The sequence below is a fragment of the Mustela nivalis genome, assembly GCF_964662115.1.
Source record: "Mustela nivalis genome assembly, chromosome: 10".
NCBI classification, from domain to species: Eukaryota; Metazoa; Chordata; class Mammalia; order Carnivora; family Mustelidae; genus Mustela; species Mustela nivalis.
Window position 1 is genome coordinate 98,130,278 of NC_139029.1, and position 14,639 is coordinate 98,144,916.

A 14,639-nucleotide genomic window follows, 5' to 3' on the forward strand; every position below is an offset into this window, starting at 1 on the left:
AAAAATGATTTTTATTCTACTATTAAATGAAGAGTTCACATTAGTTTTAGAATGTACTTTCCTGTGACAAAATAACCGATGCACAATTTTTAGAACATATTTTCTGAACTGGAGACTTTTCCTGCTGGATCCTTAGACGCTGGAGGGAATATCAAATCTCCCGGAAATCTGGCAGACCACAGAATAGAATAATTTTTATTCCACAGATTTCATATCAGTTGCTTCAAGGACACATGGGACATCATGGTCTATTTAGAGTTATAGTTGGCCTGAGTTTTCTCTTGAGTAGATGTATTTATATAAATACAAAACTGAATTGACTTTATAGTTTTCCTCTAAATCAAAATGGAACATTCATGCCGTCACCTTCCCCAGCCCAAGGCAAGATACAACTAGTAGCAAAAATATAAGTAGCTATGCTCCAAAAAGAAAGAAAAACCTTGGCCTATCCTTAGTAGACACAATTAACTACACTCTCCAGAAGTGCAGATATGGTTCTCTTTGCCACAAAATGAAGTTGAATCTTATGCCTCCCCTAAAACAAGCTTTTGTTGTGAGTTTCTTCCACAGTTCTGCTCGCTCGCTCTCTCTCTGGCTTTACATAGATTTCCAGGTTTATTATGTGATGTAGATTTTCCTCATTCCATCAAAACAAAATGCACGGAATCCCTCTCACGTGCTGGGTGCTCAGGGTAGAGTTAGGGACAATAAGGTCAAGCTCTTATTCTCCAGAAATTCACATTGAGATGGAGAGATAGACATAAGCAAATAAACATCATAAGACACTAGTAAATGCTATGATCAAAAATAAAACAGGGCAAAAGGCAGAAAGACCCTTAAGGAGGTGACATTTGAGCAATGATATGATGAAGTGTTTGAAGCAGGTGATTATCTAAGAGCAAAGCATGTCAGAAAGAAAGGCAAATGTAAAAACTTTAAGACACGGCAAGCAAGCTGGTGAGTCTAGAGGACATGAACAAAGGAGAGTGGAAGGGATGTCACTGGAGAGTGAAGGTGGAACCGTTTTTTATGTCTGGCTCTGTAGGGATCAATTTGCTATAGTTCTAAGGATGATAAAAGACCAGGTTGGTTCAGTTATTCAGTAGTATCACAAATATGTTGCCACAAGATACATCGCCCATGCCATTTTTTTGGTCAAACTTGGTATATGCTATACAGTGTATCCATTTTTATATGAAAGTTTCAGAATCACAAGAGCTATAGCTTAATCCGTGAGTATTTGCAACTCATAAAGGTAAGGGTATATTTTTAGAAGTGAGGGAGATACTATGATATGATTTAGGAATGCTTCATATAGGAAGCTGGGTTCTTTTCAAAGGGTTTAGTACAACTTTTCTAGGTAGACACTGATTTAGAATTATTAACATAAACACCTTTTGGAAGGCATGAAACATGCCTTTCAGGAATTACCTTTTCAGCACAGAAACATAGATCATAAGGGCAGCAAAAAGGCACAGCACTGACAAAGGCAAGAACAAAGCCCAAACACAACTGGATGTTGGTGTCTTTGATTTACAGAACAGACCACGAACAATGAGATCAAAGATGAAGGAGTCACAAAGGCTGAGCCTCTTGAAAAGGTAAGGAATTGTTTTCCTAGAAGTGTAGATACAAGTAAGATGATCTGAAAAAACAGTGACCCAGAGTGAGAGAGACGGGCACGCGAGCGCGCGCGCACACACACACACACACACACACACACACACACGCAAAGGAGAGGCTCAGCAGGGAATGGGGGATTGCTCTGACATCCCCAGACCAGCTCCAACCGGAGATAAAGGAGTTAATTTCACTAGCGGCTTAAGCAAAACTTCCAAGCTCCATGCTCCTCTCTAGACAGTGTGGCTTGGCAACTTCACAAACACCTGCTGACCATACAGCCATGTAGAACTAATGCTGTCTTGAAGTGAGTTCAGAAAACCTGCCTATAATTGCTAACAGGACTCAGAAGAGTATAACCTAACAATAAAAATATTTAGATTATGTTGCCCATAAAAAAAAAAAAAAACTCAAAGGCATACTCTTTCTGGCAGCAGTTCTCCTAAAATGTTGCCATATGGATTTATACATATGCAGATTTCCCCAATTAGATGGAGTGCATGCTGGTTAGTTGATGGAGTCCAAAAGGGCTTCATTTGGACTTGCACAAATTAAAGCTGAAATTGCACTCCTATGATTTTTTAGAAACCCAAGAAGATGACTGTGGAAGCCGAGTTAGAGGACATAAAGAAAACGCAACAACGCAGTCTAATGGACTGGAGTTTCACTGAACATTTTAAACCGAAAGTTCTGCTTCAGGTATTAATGGACCGTGAGTCTCTAGGAGACACTTGGACAGGTCTGGGGAGTCATGGTATGATTTAGAACAGTTCACTTCTAGGTCACTCTCTCAGATCTCCTTCAGATCAATATTCCCATTTACTTCAGCTATAAAAGGAATTTATTCCCAAATTGAGCTATGCATGCCCAGGGAATCTCCAAAATAGTTTCAAATATATTTTCCAAAGGGATGTTTTTATAAACAAAAAAGTGTACATGACTGCTGCACATATTTTCCAAGAACAAAAGTCAGATATTATGAGACAACCTTATATTTTTCCTATATCAGCTATCCATTCTATTAAGTTTTCACCATGTTTCAAAGTATTTTTTTTTAAAGATTTATTTATTCCTTTGAGAGAGAGAACATGGGGAGGGGTATAGGTAAAGGGAGAAAAAGAATCTCAACCAGACTCCCCTCTGAGTATAGAGCCTGAGGACCCTGAGATCAGGACCTGAGCCAAAACCAAGAGTTGGTTGCCTAACTGACTGAGCCACCCAGGTGCGCCTCCAAGTATTGACTTGATACAGTTGACAGGTCAATGAGACCAGCAATAGCTAGCATTTATTGAGCACTTACCATATACTAGCAATGGCTTGTATATATTATTTGCTCATTTAATCCTTGCAATAATCCTATAAAATAGAAACTATGTAAATAGTAAGAAATTGAGACAACTTAACCAATAGTAACTTTTGTCCAAGGTCACATGTCTGGTGAGTGAGTGAAGCAGGATATGAACCCAAGAAATCTGGCCCCAGAACTTGTGCTCTTAACCACTCTGCAAAATAACAAGGAATCCTACATTTCCTGTTTACATGTTTCATGCAGAAACCCGTACTAATTTTTGTTTCATCTTTTAAATTTTAATCTTATCAATATCAAAGTTTTATATCCACATATTTTTAAAACCAAAAAGTTCTATATAGAGTTTTAGGAAAAGTAGCAGCTCTCTCCCACCCCTTTGCCTAAATTGCCAGAGGTAAAAACTTTAAAATATTTATTTACCTATTTCTGGTGTTACTTAACTCAATTATCTCTAAAAACAAGTGTATTTTGTTTAGTTTTTGTTTCCATTGGGCATCATCACCAATTGAATACCTCCTGAGAAAACAGCTCTGCAAACCATGCAGCGTGTGCATGCATACATGCATGCAAATATACACACACACAAGTACACAATCACTCATACACTCCTACGTGCACACTAACATTTTTTGCCATCTGCTAACATTGTTAACCATATCATCATTTTTTGTTATATCAATATTCAGTATTTACTTTCATTTGTATAAATGTTATTTGTAGCTGAACTATGTAAATACTCTGATTACATTTCCTTTCTTGATACTTTTTGTTTTCCCTGGAGTTTGTTGCCTAACATTTTCTTCATTTGTGTAGTTTACTATGCATTTATCATTACTCAAGCTCTCCACCAGAGAGTAAGATCTCCTCTCAATACATTCAAACCTAACATTCTCTCAGTTTTACGCTAAGCCACCTCTCTCTCATATGCTGTGAACTCCTGTTAACCCTCCAGTCCTGCTTCGCAGCTGTGGGCCTGGGAGCCTCCTTCATTGTCATCCTGGTCACAGCTTTGGCCTCTCTTACCAGCCAGATACTCCAGTGTCTGAACCCCATGTCATCTTCTTTCTTGGTTTACTCTCTTTTTGTAGGGGACTATCTCGTCTAGCTGCTTCCTGAATTAAAATGGATGACAGGTAAATCTTGGGAGCATTGGATGTTTGAAAACATCTTAATTCCACCCTTATATCTGAGTGACAGTTTGGCTTTATATAAAAATAGCTCAATTTAGAAAACATTTTCCCTGAAAATTTTGAAGCCATTCCTCAGTAGTGTTCTAGCTTCTTGGATTGTCCTTGAGAAGGAAAAACAAAACAAAACAAAACATGAAATTCTGATTCCTGATCAGTTGTTTGAGTCTGGTTTCTGTTTTTTGAGGTTTTTGTGGGTTTTTTGTTTGTTTGTTTGTTTTTCTCTCTCTGGAAGATTTTAACATCTCCTATTGTTCCAGTGTTCTTTGTTTCTTGTTTGTATGCCTTGGTGTGGTTCTGTTTCCAAGTATCATTCTGATAAGCCCAGTACAATGCAGAGACTCAAGTCTTTATATTCAGTAAAATGTTCTACAATCGTTTCTCTGGTAATTGTCTTCTTTCTACTTTTTCTCATTTTTCTTCCCAGAGCTCCTATTATTCAGCGCTGGACCTCCTGGACTGAACTTCCAGTTTCCTTACATTTCCTCTCCTAAGTCTCCAATACTTGTCTTCTTGTTCTGGAGACAGACTCAGTTTCACCCAGTTCTTCTACTGAGCCTTCTATTTCTGTTATCATCACGGTTAATTTCCTGAAGTTCTATTTATAATTGCAAATCACCTTTTTATAGCATCTTGTTCACATTCTCTGATACCATATCTTCTCTTATGTCTGTGAAGATATTAAGGTCCTTTGAAGTCTCAGTGTTTTCTCCCTGCATTGTCTAGTTTTCCTCAAGTTCTTTTTATTTTTTTCTCAAATTTCTTTTTGGTTTTGTTTTTGGGTCTCCATTTTTTGTATTAGAGAGAAATATCTAATGACATTTGCCCTTTTGTTCATGTTAATAATGAGACACTAAAGGCATCATAGGAAGTGTTGCGTGAGCTCAGGGCAGGGAGTATTTGTCAATAAATGGACTTCATTTCGGGATATTTGGCTGGCTGGTTTCCCTGGGAGACCCAGCAGTGTTGGCATATTAGTCTATACTCTTAAGCCATTTAGATTCTCAGGGGAAAAGAAATCCTAATCTGCTAACCAAAAGACATAATTTACTTGTCAGGGTTTTAGGAGCTGTGTGGTGGAGAGAAGGCAGTTAGATTCCTTGCCATTCAGCCTCATTCAAGGTGGTAACCACAAGTCACATGAAGCTTCCGGGTACTTGAAATGTAGCTGGTCCAAATTGAGATGTTCTGTAAATTTGCTATACTATATATAAAATATATTACTTATAAAATATATATATTACTTATTATTATATTTTTACAACATATATACTATATATTTGTATAAGTATATATACCAAACTTCAAAGACTTAATATGAAAGAAGTGGTATGTCTCATTAACAATTTTTATACTGATTACATGTTGAAATGATAATATTTTTGACAGATTGGGTTAAATAAAATATACTTTAAAACTTAACTTTACCTGTTTCTTTTTACTTTTCAAGTGTGACTATTATAAAATTTAGAATTATACATGTGGGTCACCTTGTATTTCTTAGACATCAATTTAAAATTTTATAAAACTCCTTATTTTTTTTATTTATTTATTTTTTTGCTGTAGTACACCTCTCCCTTGGCAGTGCCTAGGGTCCATTTTCTTAGAATGCACTGCATCATTCTGTAGGTAATAATCTTCCCTTTATCTGCTAAGGGGGTAGGAGGGCAGCCTCCTCATTGCTCAGAATTCTCAAGGGCTTCTGGGGACCCTAACAGCTTCCTAAAAAGTATTCTAATCTTCCTATTTTTGGTGCCACTTTCACCCCCCTCTCAGAGGTACCTAACTGCTATGTCTTGAGCCTTTCTGCACTTCTGCACACAAGTAAGGTTACTTTTGATCTCTCATAAAATCAATCTTAGAATTTGGTCTTCTCTGTCTGCTGTCAGTAATCCCTTATCCTTCTGCTTTCCAGCTTCCAAACTCTTGTTGCCTTTATTTTCTCTCCTGTGACCTTCAATTTCATGGTATTAAACCCCAATAATTTTACTGTTCTTTTAATGAAGTGCCAAGAAGTACATGTGTTTAATCGTTTATCTTTAACTGGACATTCACCCAGACTTTTTTTTTTTTTTTTCAATTTGGTTCTGTCCCCACCGTTCCATGAAGCTGCATGATTGCTGTCCTGCCATATCTATGGATATTTATCTTTCTTCATCTTCCTTGACCTTTTAACAGCATCACAGAGCTGAGCACTTCACTGTGAAATACTCCTCACTCTCCGTTACCAAGATGCCCTAATATACCTCTCCTCAGTGCTCTGTTTGGAATTTTGTTGACCTAATGTCTAAATATCAAAATGTCTGGAGTCTTAGTCCTGAACCATCTTCTCTCTACTGTAAACATTCTTGTGATGATTCATCTATGTATTTGACCTAATACTAATGACACCTAAAATCTTACCTTCCAAACGATTTCTCTCTTGAGTCCACCCTAAAAGACCTAACTCCAAATTCCACTTGAATTTCTGACAAGCATCTCAGCTTCAGTGTCTTAGATGAAACTAATAATTTCCCCACCTACTCATGTTCCTTTCCTCATCGATCTCAGAAAATACCACCTTCAAGCCAAAATGTCTAAGTCATCCTTTGTCTCAGCTTTTCCTGTGTCCTGCCTGTCTGATCCATCATCCAATTTTGATACCATCAAAGCTCCTCACCATCTCCACTGTGGCTATGTCAGTCCAACCACCATCCTGCTGTTCTACCACAGTATCCCCCTCATCGCCAACCCACTTCTGCTCCTGCGCCATCCATGCTATGTATCAGACCGATACTCCATCAATTTCATCTTCTTAGGATATGTCTCTGAATCCAGGATGATCTATAAAAATCTTAATCAGATCTTAAAGGAAAATCTTACCTTGTTCACTTTTGTTTTCCTAGAACCTACACAGTATCTGGGACATAGTAGGTGTTTATTTTTTTAACTGAAGTATAGTTAATATACAGAGTTATATTAGTTTCAAGTATAAAATATAATGATTCAACTCTTCTATACATTTCTCAGTGCTCGTCATGATAAGTGTGCTCCTAATCCCCTTCACCTGTTTCACCTGCCTCTGGGCAACCTGCCTCTGGGCAACCACCAGTTTGTTTTCTGTATTTAAGAATCTGTTTTTTGTTTATCTCTTTTTTCTTTGTTTGTTCATTTGTTTTGCTTCATAAATTCCACATATGAGTGAAATCATGTGGTATTTGTCTTTCTCTGACTGACTTATTTCAATTAGCATTATACCCTCCAGATCCATCCATGTTATTACAAATGACAAGAGTTCATTCTTTTGCATGTTGGGGTAATATTTAATTATATATATATGCAATAAATTTATATTGTATATATAGTATACATTCTATATTTATATATCTATATATTTAATTGTATATATATACATATATATTGTACCTATATCTGTATACATATATGTATATATGTAATTGTGTGTATATATGTGTGTGTGTGTATATATAAATATATCTCACATCTCCTTTATCCATTCACCTATGATAGAACATTTGGGTTACTGCCATATCTTTTTTTTTTTTTTTTTAAGATTTTTATTTATTTATTTTGAGAGACAGAAAGCAAGCATAAGCAGAGGGGAGGGGCAGAGGGAGAGTGAGAAGCAGACTCCCTACTGAGCAGAGAACCCTATGCAGGACTTCATCCCAGGACTCCAGGATCATGACCTGAGCTGAAGGCAGATGCTTAGCCAACTGAGCCACCCAGGTGCACGGTTGCCTCCATATCTTGGCTACTGTGAATAATGCTGCAATAAGTACATGTTTATTTTTAATAATAAATTTATGGCACCAGCAATATTATTATAGAGTAATAGGTAAAAGCCAAATAGTAAAAAAAAGGTGAAGAAAGATATATTAAAACTTGTCAAGCATTGATTGAGAGCAACTATAGCTCTGAGAAATTTAGTGTAAATATGTAAATTCTAGCAGCCAAAGTAAATATGAAAACACATTTTGCAGAGCTCTCTAATGGAAAGAAGGATACATATTCATCAGAAATTAACATATTTGGTTTAGGGATTTAAAGTAAAAGGAATTTGCAGGGCATCTGGGTGGCTCAGTGGGTTAAAGCCTCTGCCTTCAGCTCAGGTCATGATCTCAGGGTCCTGGGATCGAGCCCTGCATCGGGCTCTCTGCTCAGCAGGGAGGCTGCTTCCCACTCCCTCTCTCTCTGCCTGCCTCTCTGCCTACTTGTGATCTCTGTCTGTCAAATAAATAAATAAAATCTTTATAAATAAATAAATAAATAAATAAATAAAAAGGAATTTGCTTTTCCGTAAAGTAATGGATAGTACTGTATGTAACAAAAACAATTAATGCAAAAATATTCACCATATGTGTATTTCTGGTATTACTTCTTAGCGAACAGATGTAATAGCTTAAATGCCACACCATAAGACTCTCATACAAGGGACTGGATTGGGGAAGTAAATGTATTATTTTGGTAATGCTACCAGTGGAAAATTGAAAACAAAACTAAAACAGTCCTTTCCTAATATAATAAGCAATTCCATGCCTTCAGATCACCCAAACAGCAGAAAACTGAAAGTTCCTACACGAGTTTGATGTTGAAAATGAAAACAACAACCCACAGCTACCTAATTTATCTTCCTGTGGACATGTTTCCTTATATTGATCAGCAGTGAAATGGAAGCAGGACACAAGTGTGCCTACCCTCTCTGTCTCTTTATTGGTAGCTGCAATTGCAGGGCATGCTGAGGGTGGAATGTTCTGGAAAAGGCCAGGAGTAGAAGTCGTTTGAAAATAGTATGTATGAAAAAGACTACTCACCTCATTTTTCTGTACTATAGCCCGGTACACATGGAGAGCAGTCTTTGGAGTGCAAAACAGTGACGCTTGGACTGGTGTGAGACTTGTCCTGGAAGTTACAAACTCTGTGTTGTTGGATGAATCTCTTTTCCTATCTCAGCCCCAATTTCCACTGAAAAAATGAGGATTTTATTATTTTTAAATGGGAAAAATAACTGTACCTATTTATCTGGGGTTTTTAATAATGACAAAATGAGAGAATCTATATGAAGGCATGGGAAAAGTTAAATAACTGCTTGACTTAATTATTATCACCCAGCCTTAATAAAAAAACACCTGAAACCTGGTATCTGTTTTTCTATAAGAGTTGCTGAATTCAGTTCCAAAAAAAAAAAAATCCACTGTTTATGTTCTCATTAACAGTGAGACTAACAGGAAGAGAAAGGAGCTGAGATATGCCCTAGCAGGAAACCCTTCTTGGGGGAGGTGGAGGGCGGGGTGGAGACACACACACATACACAACAATGCAAATATGTTGATTTCAGGTTCTTCAAGAAGCCAACCAGCAGTACAGGTGGATTGATTCTTATTACCATACCCAGGACAACTCTCTACTTTTAGTCTTTCATAATCCAATGAATGTACAACGTCTGCATTGTGAACATTGGAATATTGCTCTTCACTCCAATGTTGGATTCAGGTAACCAACTTAGTTTTGTTAATAGCTATCTTAGTTTAGTTACCTTGTTAGTTACTTAGTCACCTGGTTATCTTCTTAGTCTAAGCAAGGTGGCTCAAGTCAAAGAAAATTTCAATTTAGTTCAAGCTGAAGGTGCGAGCTGTATCAGCCACTGTGATAAGCATCAGAGCTATACCACTAAAGAAGACAGATATCACTTTAGGACCAGTTAAGTCTAATGAGGATGCTCTTACCTCATACCTGATTTATTTAGATTCTAATAAAACTGCCTCTGAAAGATTTCAAGTAGAAAGTCTGAAACATGACATTCTACATGCTGATGTTGGACAACTCCACTTGATCAGGGGAAGACTCAAAAATGGGCAACTGAGTGACATATCAACACAACAGCCAGTTGCTCAGCAAACTGAGACCCCTAGAAATCAGTGATTTTCTTCCAAGCTCCTTGATTATTTCTTCAGGATCTTAAAGCTTTGTTCTCTTCTCAGTATTGATGAGAATATTTCATTTTTTCATTGCGGGTTAATGTATATCCAGTATTTATTATTTGTACAGCATTGTTTTAGCTTAAAAGGATACAGAATGGTAGAAAATGGACTTGCAGAATAACTGGGGAAACAGGTTGTATACTAATCCTTCGCTCACATAATATAGTACATTATTTTGGGAAGAATAGGAACACTTCACATGGAAAACCATTTAGAGATAGTGGCTCTTTGGGGGATGGATGGCAGGGCCCATTGGGAGAGAGGATAGTGTGAAAGGATGAGGAACAGATTATCTACAACATTTGCAATTCTTCTAAAATTAATCTTCTATTCAGGGTTTCTATTCTTTCAATTACTTTTGTAATTTACATTGCAATTGCAATGTAATTTACATTGTTCTACAACTTCATGCATGACATTTGGATTTTGGGTGTCTATTACAATAAAATCAAATAGTATTCTCATGATAAATGTCCATTCCTGAGAGAGATGTATTAATGTCTGTCTTTCTTATTATAATTTTATCTGTTTCTCCTGTCAGTTTTCATGTGTACTGTATGTTTAAATTTACTTTTGAATCTATATTTTTAAAACCATCCTTCTAATGCATTTTAACTTTTACCAACATAACATATCCTTCTTGTTCCCTTTAATGTTTTTGACCTTGAATTTCACCACATTTAATATAAGTATCATTGGACAGTATCTTTTATATAAAAATTTACTAATATAACTTTCTCAATTATTTTACATGTCAACTAGGAATTCTGTCTCACAATACTAATAGAAAATGGACTATAGTGGTTAAACTAATAAGGGGATTAGTTTTCTTCTGTAGTGAGAAATCTGGAATTGGGCAGTGTCTCAGGGATAGTGCAGCTACTCACCAAAGTTGTCAAGGATCTGGACCTTTTCTGGCTTCCTAAGTAGCTATCTGTCACCCTTTCATTTTCTTGCATAATTTTGATTTATAGTTACATGTCTCTTAAATACCAGCTTGGATTTTTCAGCTACTCTGAGATCCTCTGCCCTTGAAAAGATTTTAATAATAATTAGTAACAATATTTTATTTTTTTATATTTTATTTTATTTTTTCAGTGTTCCAAGATTCATTGCTTATAACAATATTTAAAAGTTTATATTTTATTTTTTTAAAAATTTTACTTATTTGAGAGAGAGACAGATAGACAGACAGAGAGAGATTATGAGCAGTAGGGAAGGGCAGAGGGAAAAGAAGTCACCCTGCTGAGCAGGGAGTCCAATAAAACTTAACTGACTGAGCCACCAGGGTGCACCTCTTTTTTTTTTTTTGGAGACAGAGACAGAGACAGAGATCACACACGAGTAGTGGGGGAGGAGCAGAGGGAGAGATAATCTTAAGCAGGCTCCATGTCCACCTCAGAGCCCAACAAAGAGCTCAGCCTTATTTCCCTGAGATCATGACCTGAGCCAAAATCAAGAGTGAGACATTCAACTGACTGAGCCACCCAGGTGCCCCTAAGACTTTGTATTTTAAAGAATTTATTTATTTACTTCTATTTTTATCAATAATGTCTTTGGCTTCATACTTACCATTTAATAAGTATATTTCTACTTAAGGATTAATCTCTTTTCTTCTTTTTGTTAGATTGAATTTTTAGTTCATTCTTAATGTGTGATATTTTTAAAGTTATACATTCTATTTATATCCTTCTAGAGGTATCCTTTTAAACCACATATTTAAATATTTTATAACATAATTGGAGTTAATGAGTATTAATATCATTTCACAAAAAATGTTAAATTTTTAACATATTTTCACTTACTCCCAACCAATCGCCTACCTCCTGTTTTGAAATTTTATTTCCAAATTTTATTTCCAATTATTAAGTAACATTTTTTAATAACAGACAAGTAACACAAATATTTATTTACATTTAATTACAAATCGTACCTTTTTTTTCTCAGCTCGTATTTAGATCCCATGTTGTCTTCTTTCTTAGATTTATTTTTTCAGTGCAGCTGGAATACATTTGTGAGCAATTCTTTCAGAAAGTATCTATGGCTGGTGAATTCCTGAATCATTGCATGCTGACATATTCTCTATTTTGTCACCTCATTTGAATACTGATTTGGCTGTGTTCCTTCATTACAGAAAAATAGCAAGAACTCTAGATTTTGTGTGAAAGGCAGACTCATTGAAAGGTTCTGGACTGAAGAGAGACATGATCTGACTTAAGAATAAAAAGGATCTCTCTAATGATTCTGTTGAGCGTAGACTACAGGGGATCAAGATTGGGACACAGAGACAGGTTGAGAGGCGACTGCAACCATCCTAGCAAGAGGTGATGGTGGCTTAAACTGGGAAGATAGCAGTAAAGTTTAAGTGAGAAGTGATTAGATTTTGTATATTAAAAAAAAAAATCATTTGGGTCTCCCAATAGATTGGAAGGGAGGGTGAGAAAATAAGAGTGGTCCAAGGATGCCTTCAGGGCATTTGGGCTGATCAACTTGAAGTATAGGCTTGCTGTCAATTAAGATGCCAAAAAGGCTTGATGGGGCAGTTTGAAAAGGAAGATCAGTCCATTTAAGAACAGGTTGAGTTTAAGATATCTTTTCCTTTCACAATGAAGATGTTGGGTGTCCATAATTCATAGTCTACAGTTTTCAGTTTATTTCTTTAAAAGGAGTCAAGAATGGAAGAAATTTGTGAAATGACCTGAGTGTAGAATCCCTCTAGCTTTATTTTTCAAGCTTTAGAAGCCTCACTTTCACATGATTTGAAATAACTAATCTTGATGGTCAAACCTAATATTTCAACTTATTATCTCAGAAGCAACTCTTTCAGGACATTCGTATGTTAAAGTATACATAACATTTCATTACAAATAAGTACAATCATCAGAATAAATAGAATGAATGGGTTTGTTGACCGAATCCTGGTGAGCAACAACTCACTGGTGTGAGCATAATTGCCCAAGCAGTGTAGCGCACAGTATTTGAGGTGTGGGTATTTGAAGGCCAGGAAGTTTCACAGCAAGACTGCAGCATTTCGATTAATCCAGCAAGTCAATTAAAAGAGTTTCTCTTATGCTATAAAATTTCCCTAAAAAGAGATCACACCATATTACTCTCCAGCTAATAGTGCTGGAAGAATCAAACTTTTTTAATCCTCTACTGGGATGGAAATGTCTCATTTTTAAATATGTATGTCTTTAATTGTGGATGAAGGTAGCATTTTTCACATGTTCACTGGTTATTTATATTTGACAGTTTTGTACAAATTATACCTAGGATATATCTGAGTCTATTGCATTTGTTACATGGGTAGCATTTTTCACATGTTCACTGGTTATTTATATTTGACAGTTTTGTACAAATTATACCTAGGATATATCTATTGCATTTGTTTCATTTGCACAGTTGGTATCTTAAGTATTGGTTGATTATAACTGATAGTAACAATTGTCATTTGCTCTGTGTTGCCTTTTTAAGGAATTATTTGGAACTTGTGGCAAAATCCATTCAAGATTGGGTCATAAAAGAAGAAGCCATATATCAAGAATCTAAAATGGCTGAGGAAATCAATAGGACAAAGGCTGAGCTGGAACTGAAATCTGCTGCTGCCAAAATCACTTCTCCTGGCAAAATCAATGCTATTAAAAAATCTAAGAGTAAGTAACTGGTTGAACTTACATGTAAAGTCCAAAGACATTTTCCTATTTGTTAATGTAATCAGAACTGAATACTTAGGTGTTAAAAAGAGTTGCCTATAAATTTCTGTGACTCTTTACTTTTTCTAAAAAATCAAATAGTTGCATTCCAAATATGATGAGATCGATGATGGGATAATGGAATATTTGACATTATATTGATGCCGCTTCCTGCCAGACCTGGCAGATTCGATCTGTCCGGCAGATTAAATGTGATGTTAGGGAAATGCCAGATGTCTTTATTTCGGCAGGCTTGATAGGTTCATCTATCTAGGATTTATTGACAATATAGGAGACAAATTCAGAGTCAGTATCTCTCCATAAGAATGCTTACAGATTCCAAAAGCCGTAGGAAGAGAGAGTCTACTTCAATAAAAGCTTCAGGGTCACAACATAGTGAGAATGGAATTCCTTGCTTCCACCAAGGACAATGACTTCCTCATCTCTAGAGGAGCTCACTTCCACTTCAGAAATCTGCTCTAGAGGCAGTGAGAAAAAGTGAGAGATGAATGAATAGAGAGTTGGACTTGCTTGCCTGTAAGATCCCCTACAATCCAGACATTTGGTCCTTCTACGAAACTTTGTTGTTGAGAGTTACTAAGAAATTTAATTTTCTCTGGTTATAGGTAGCAAAGGAATGAGCAAAACAGAGATAGCAGATCAAGAAAAAGAAAAAGAGAAGGAAAAGATTCCTTTCATTTTAGAAGGCTCTCTCAAGGTAATTCAAGAAAAGACAAATGACACTGAATCATTACAAATTCAAATTTACTGTGTGATAGAGAGTTTGTGTGGTGAAATAGAAGTGATCTTTTTTACTAAACTCTCAGAAATAATTGAATCTGCAATGAAA

The 14,639-nt window shown here is 36.2% G+C and overlaps 1 protein-coding gene across 1 annotated transcript in view; it reads left to right on the forward strand.

Moving 5' to 3' along the window:
• The window catches only part of SPAG17 (sperm associated antigen 17), a 221,863-nt gene that overhangs the window by 109,862 nt on the left and 97,362 nt on the right, over positions 1 to 14,639 (forward strand). Inside the window, exons 16-20 of the mRNA XM_082688009.1 lie at positions 1,540 to 1,601; positions 2,206 to 2,319; positions 9,455 to 9,609; positions 13,572 to 13,750; positions 14,416 to 14,507. Coding sequence (XP_082544135.1) covers positions 1,540 to 1,601; positions 2,206 to 2,319; positions 9,455 to 9,609; positions 13,572 to 13,750; positions 14,416 to 14,507 — 602 coding nt within the window. The remainder of the gene's footprint in view (positions 1 to 1,539; positions 1,602 to 2,205; positions 2,320 to 9,454; positions 9,610 to 13,571; positions 13,751 to 14,415; positions 14,508 to 14,639) is intronic.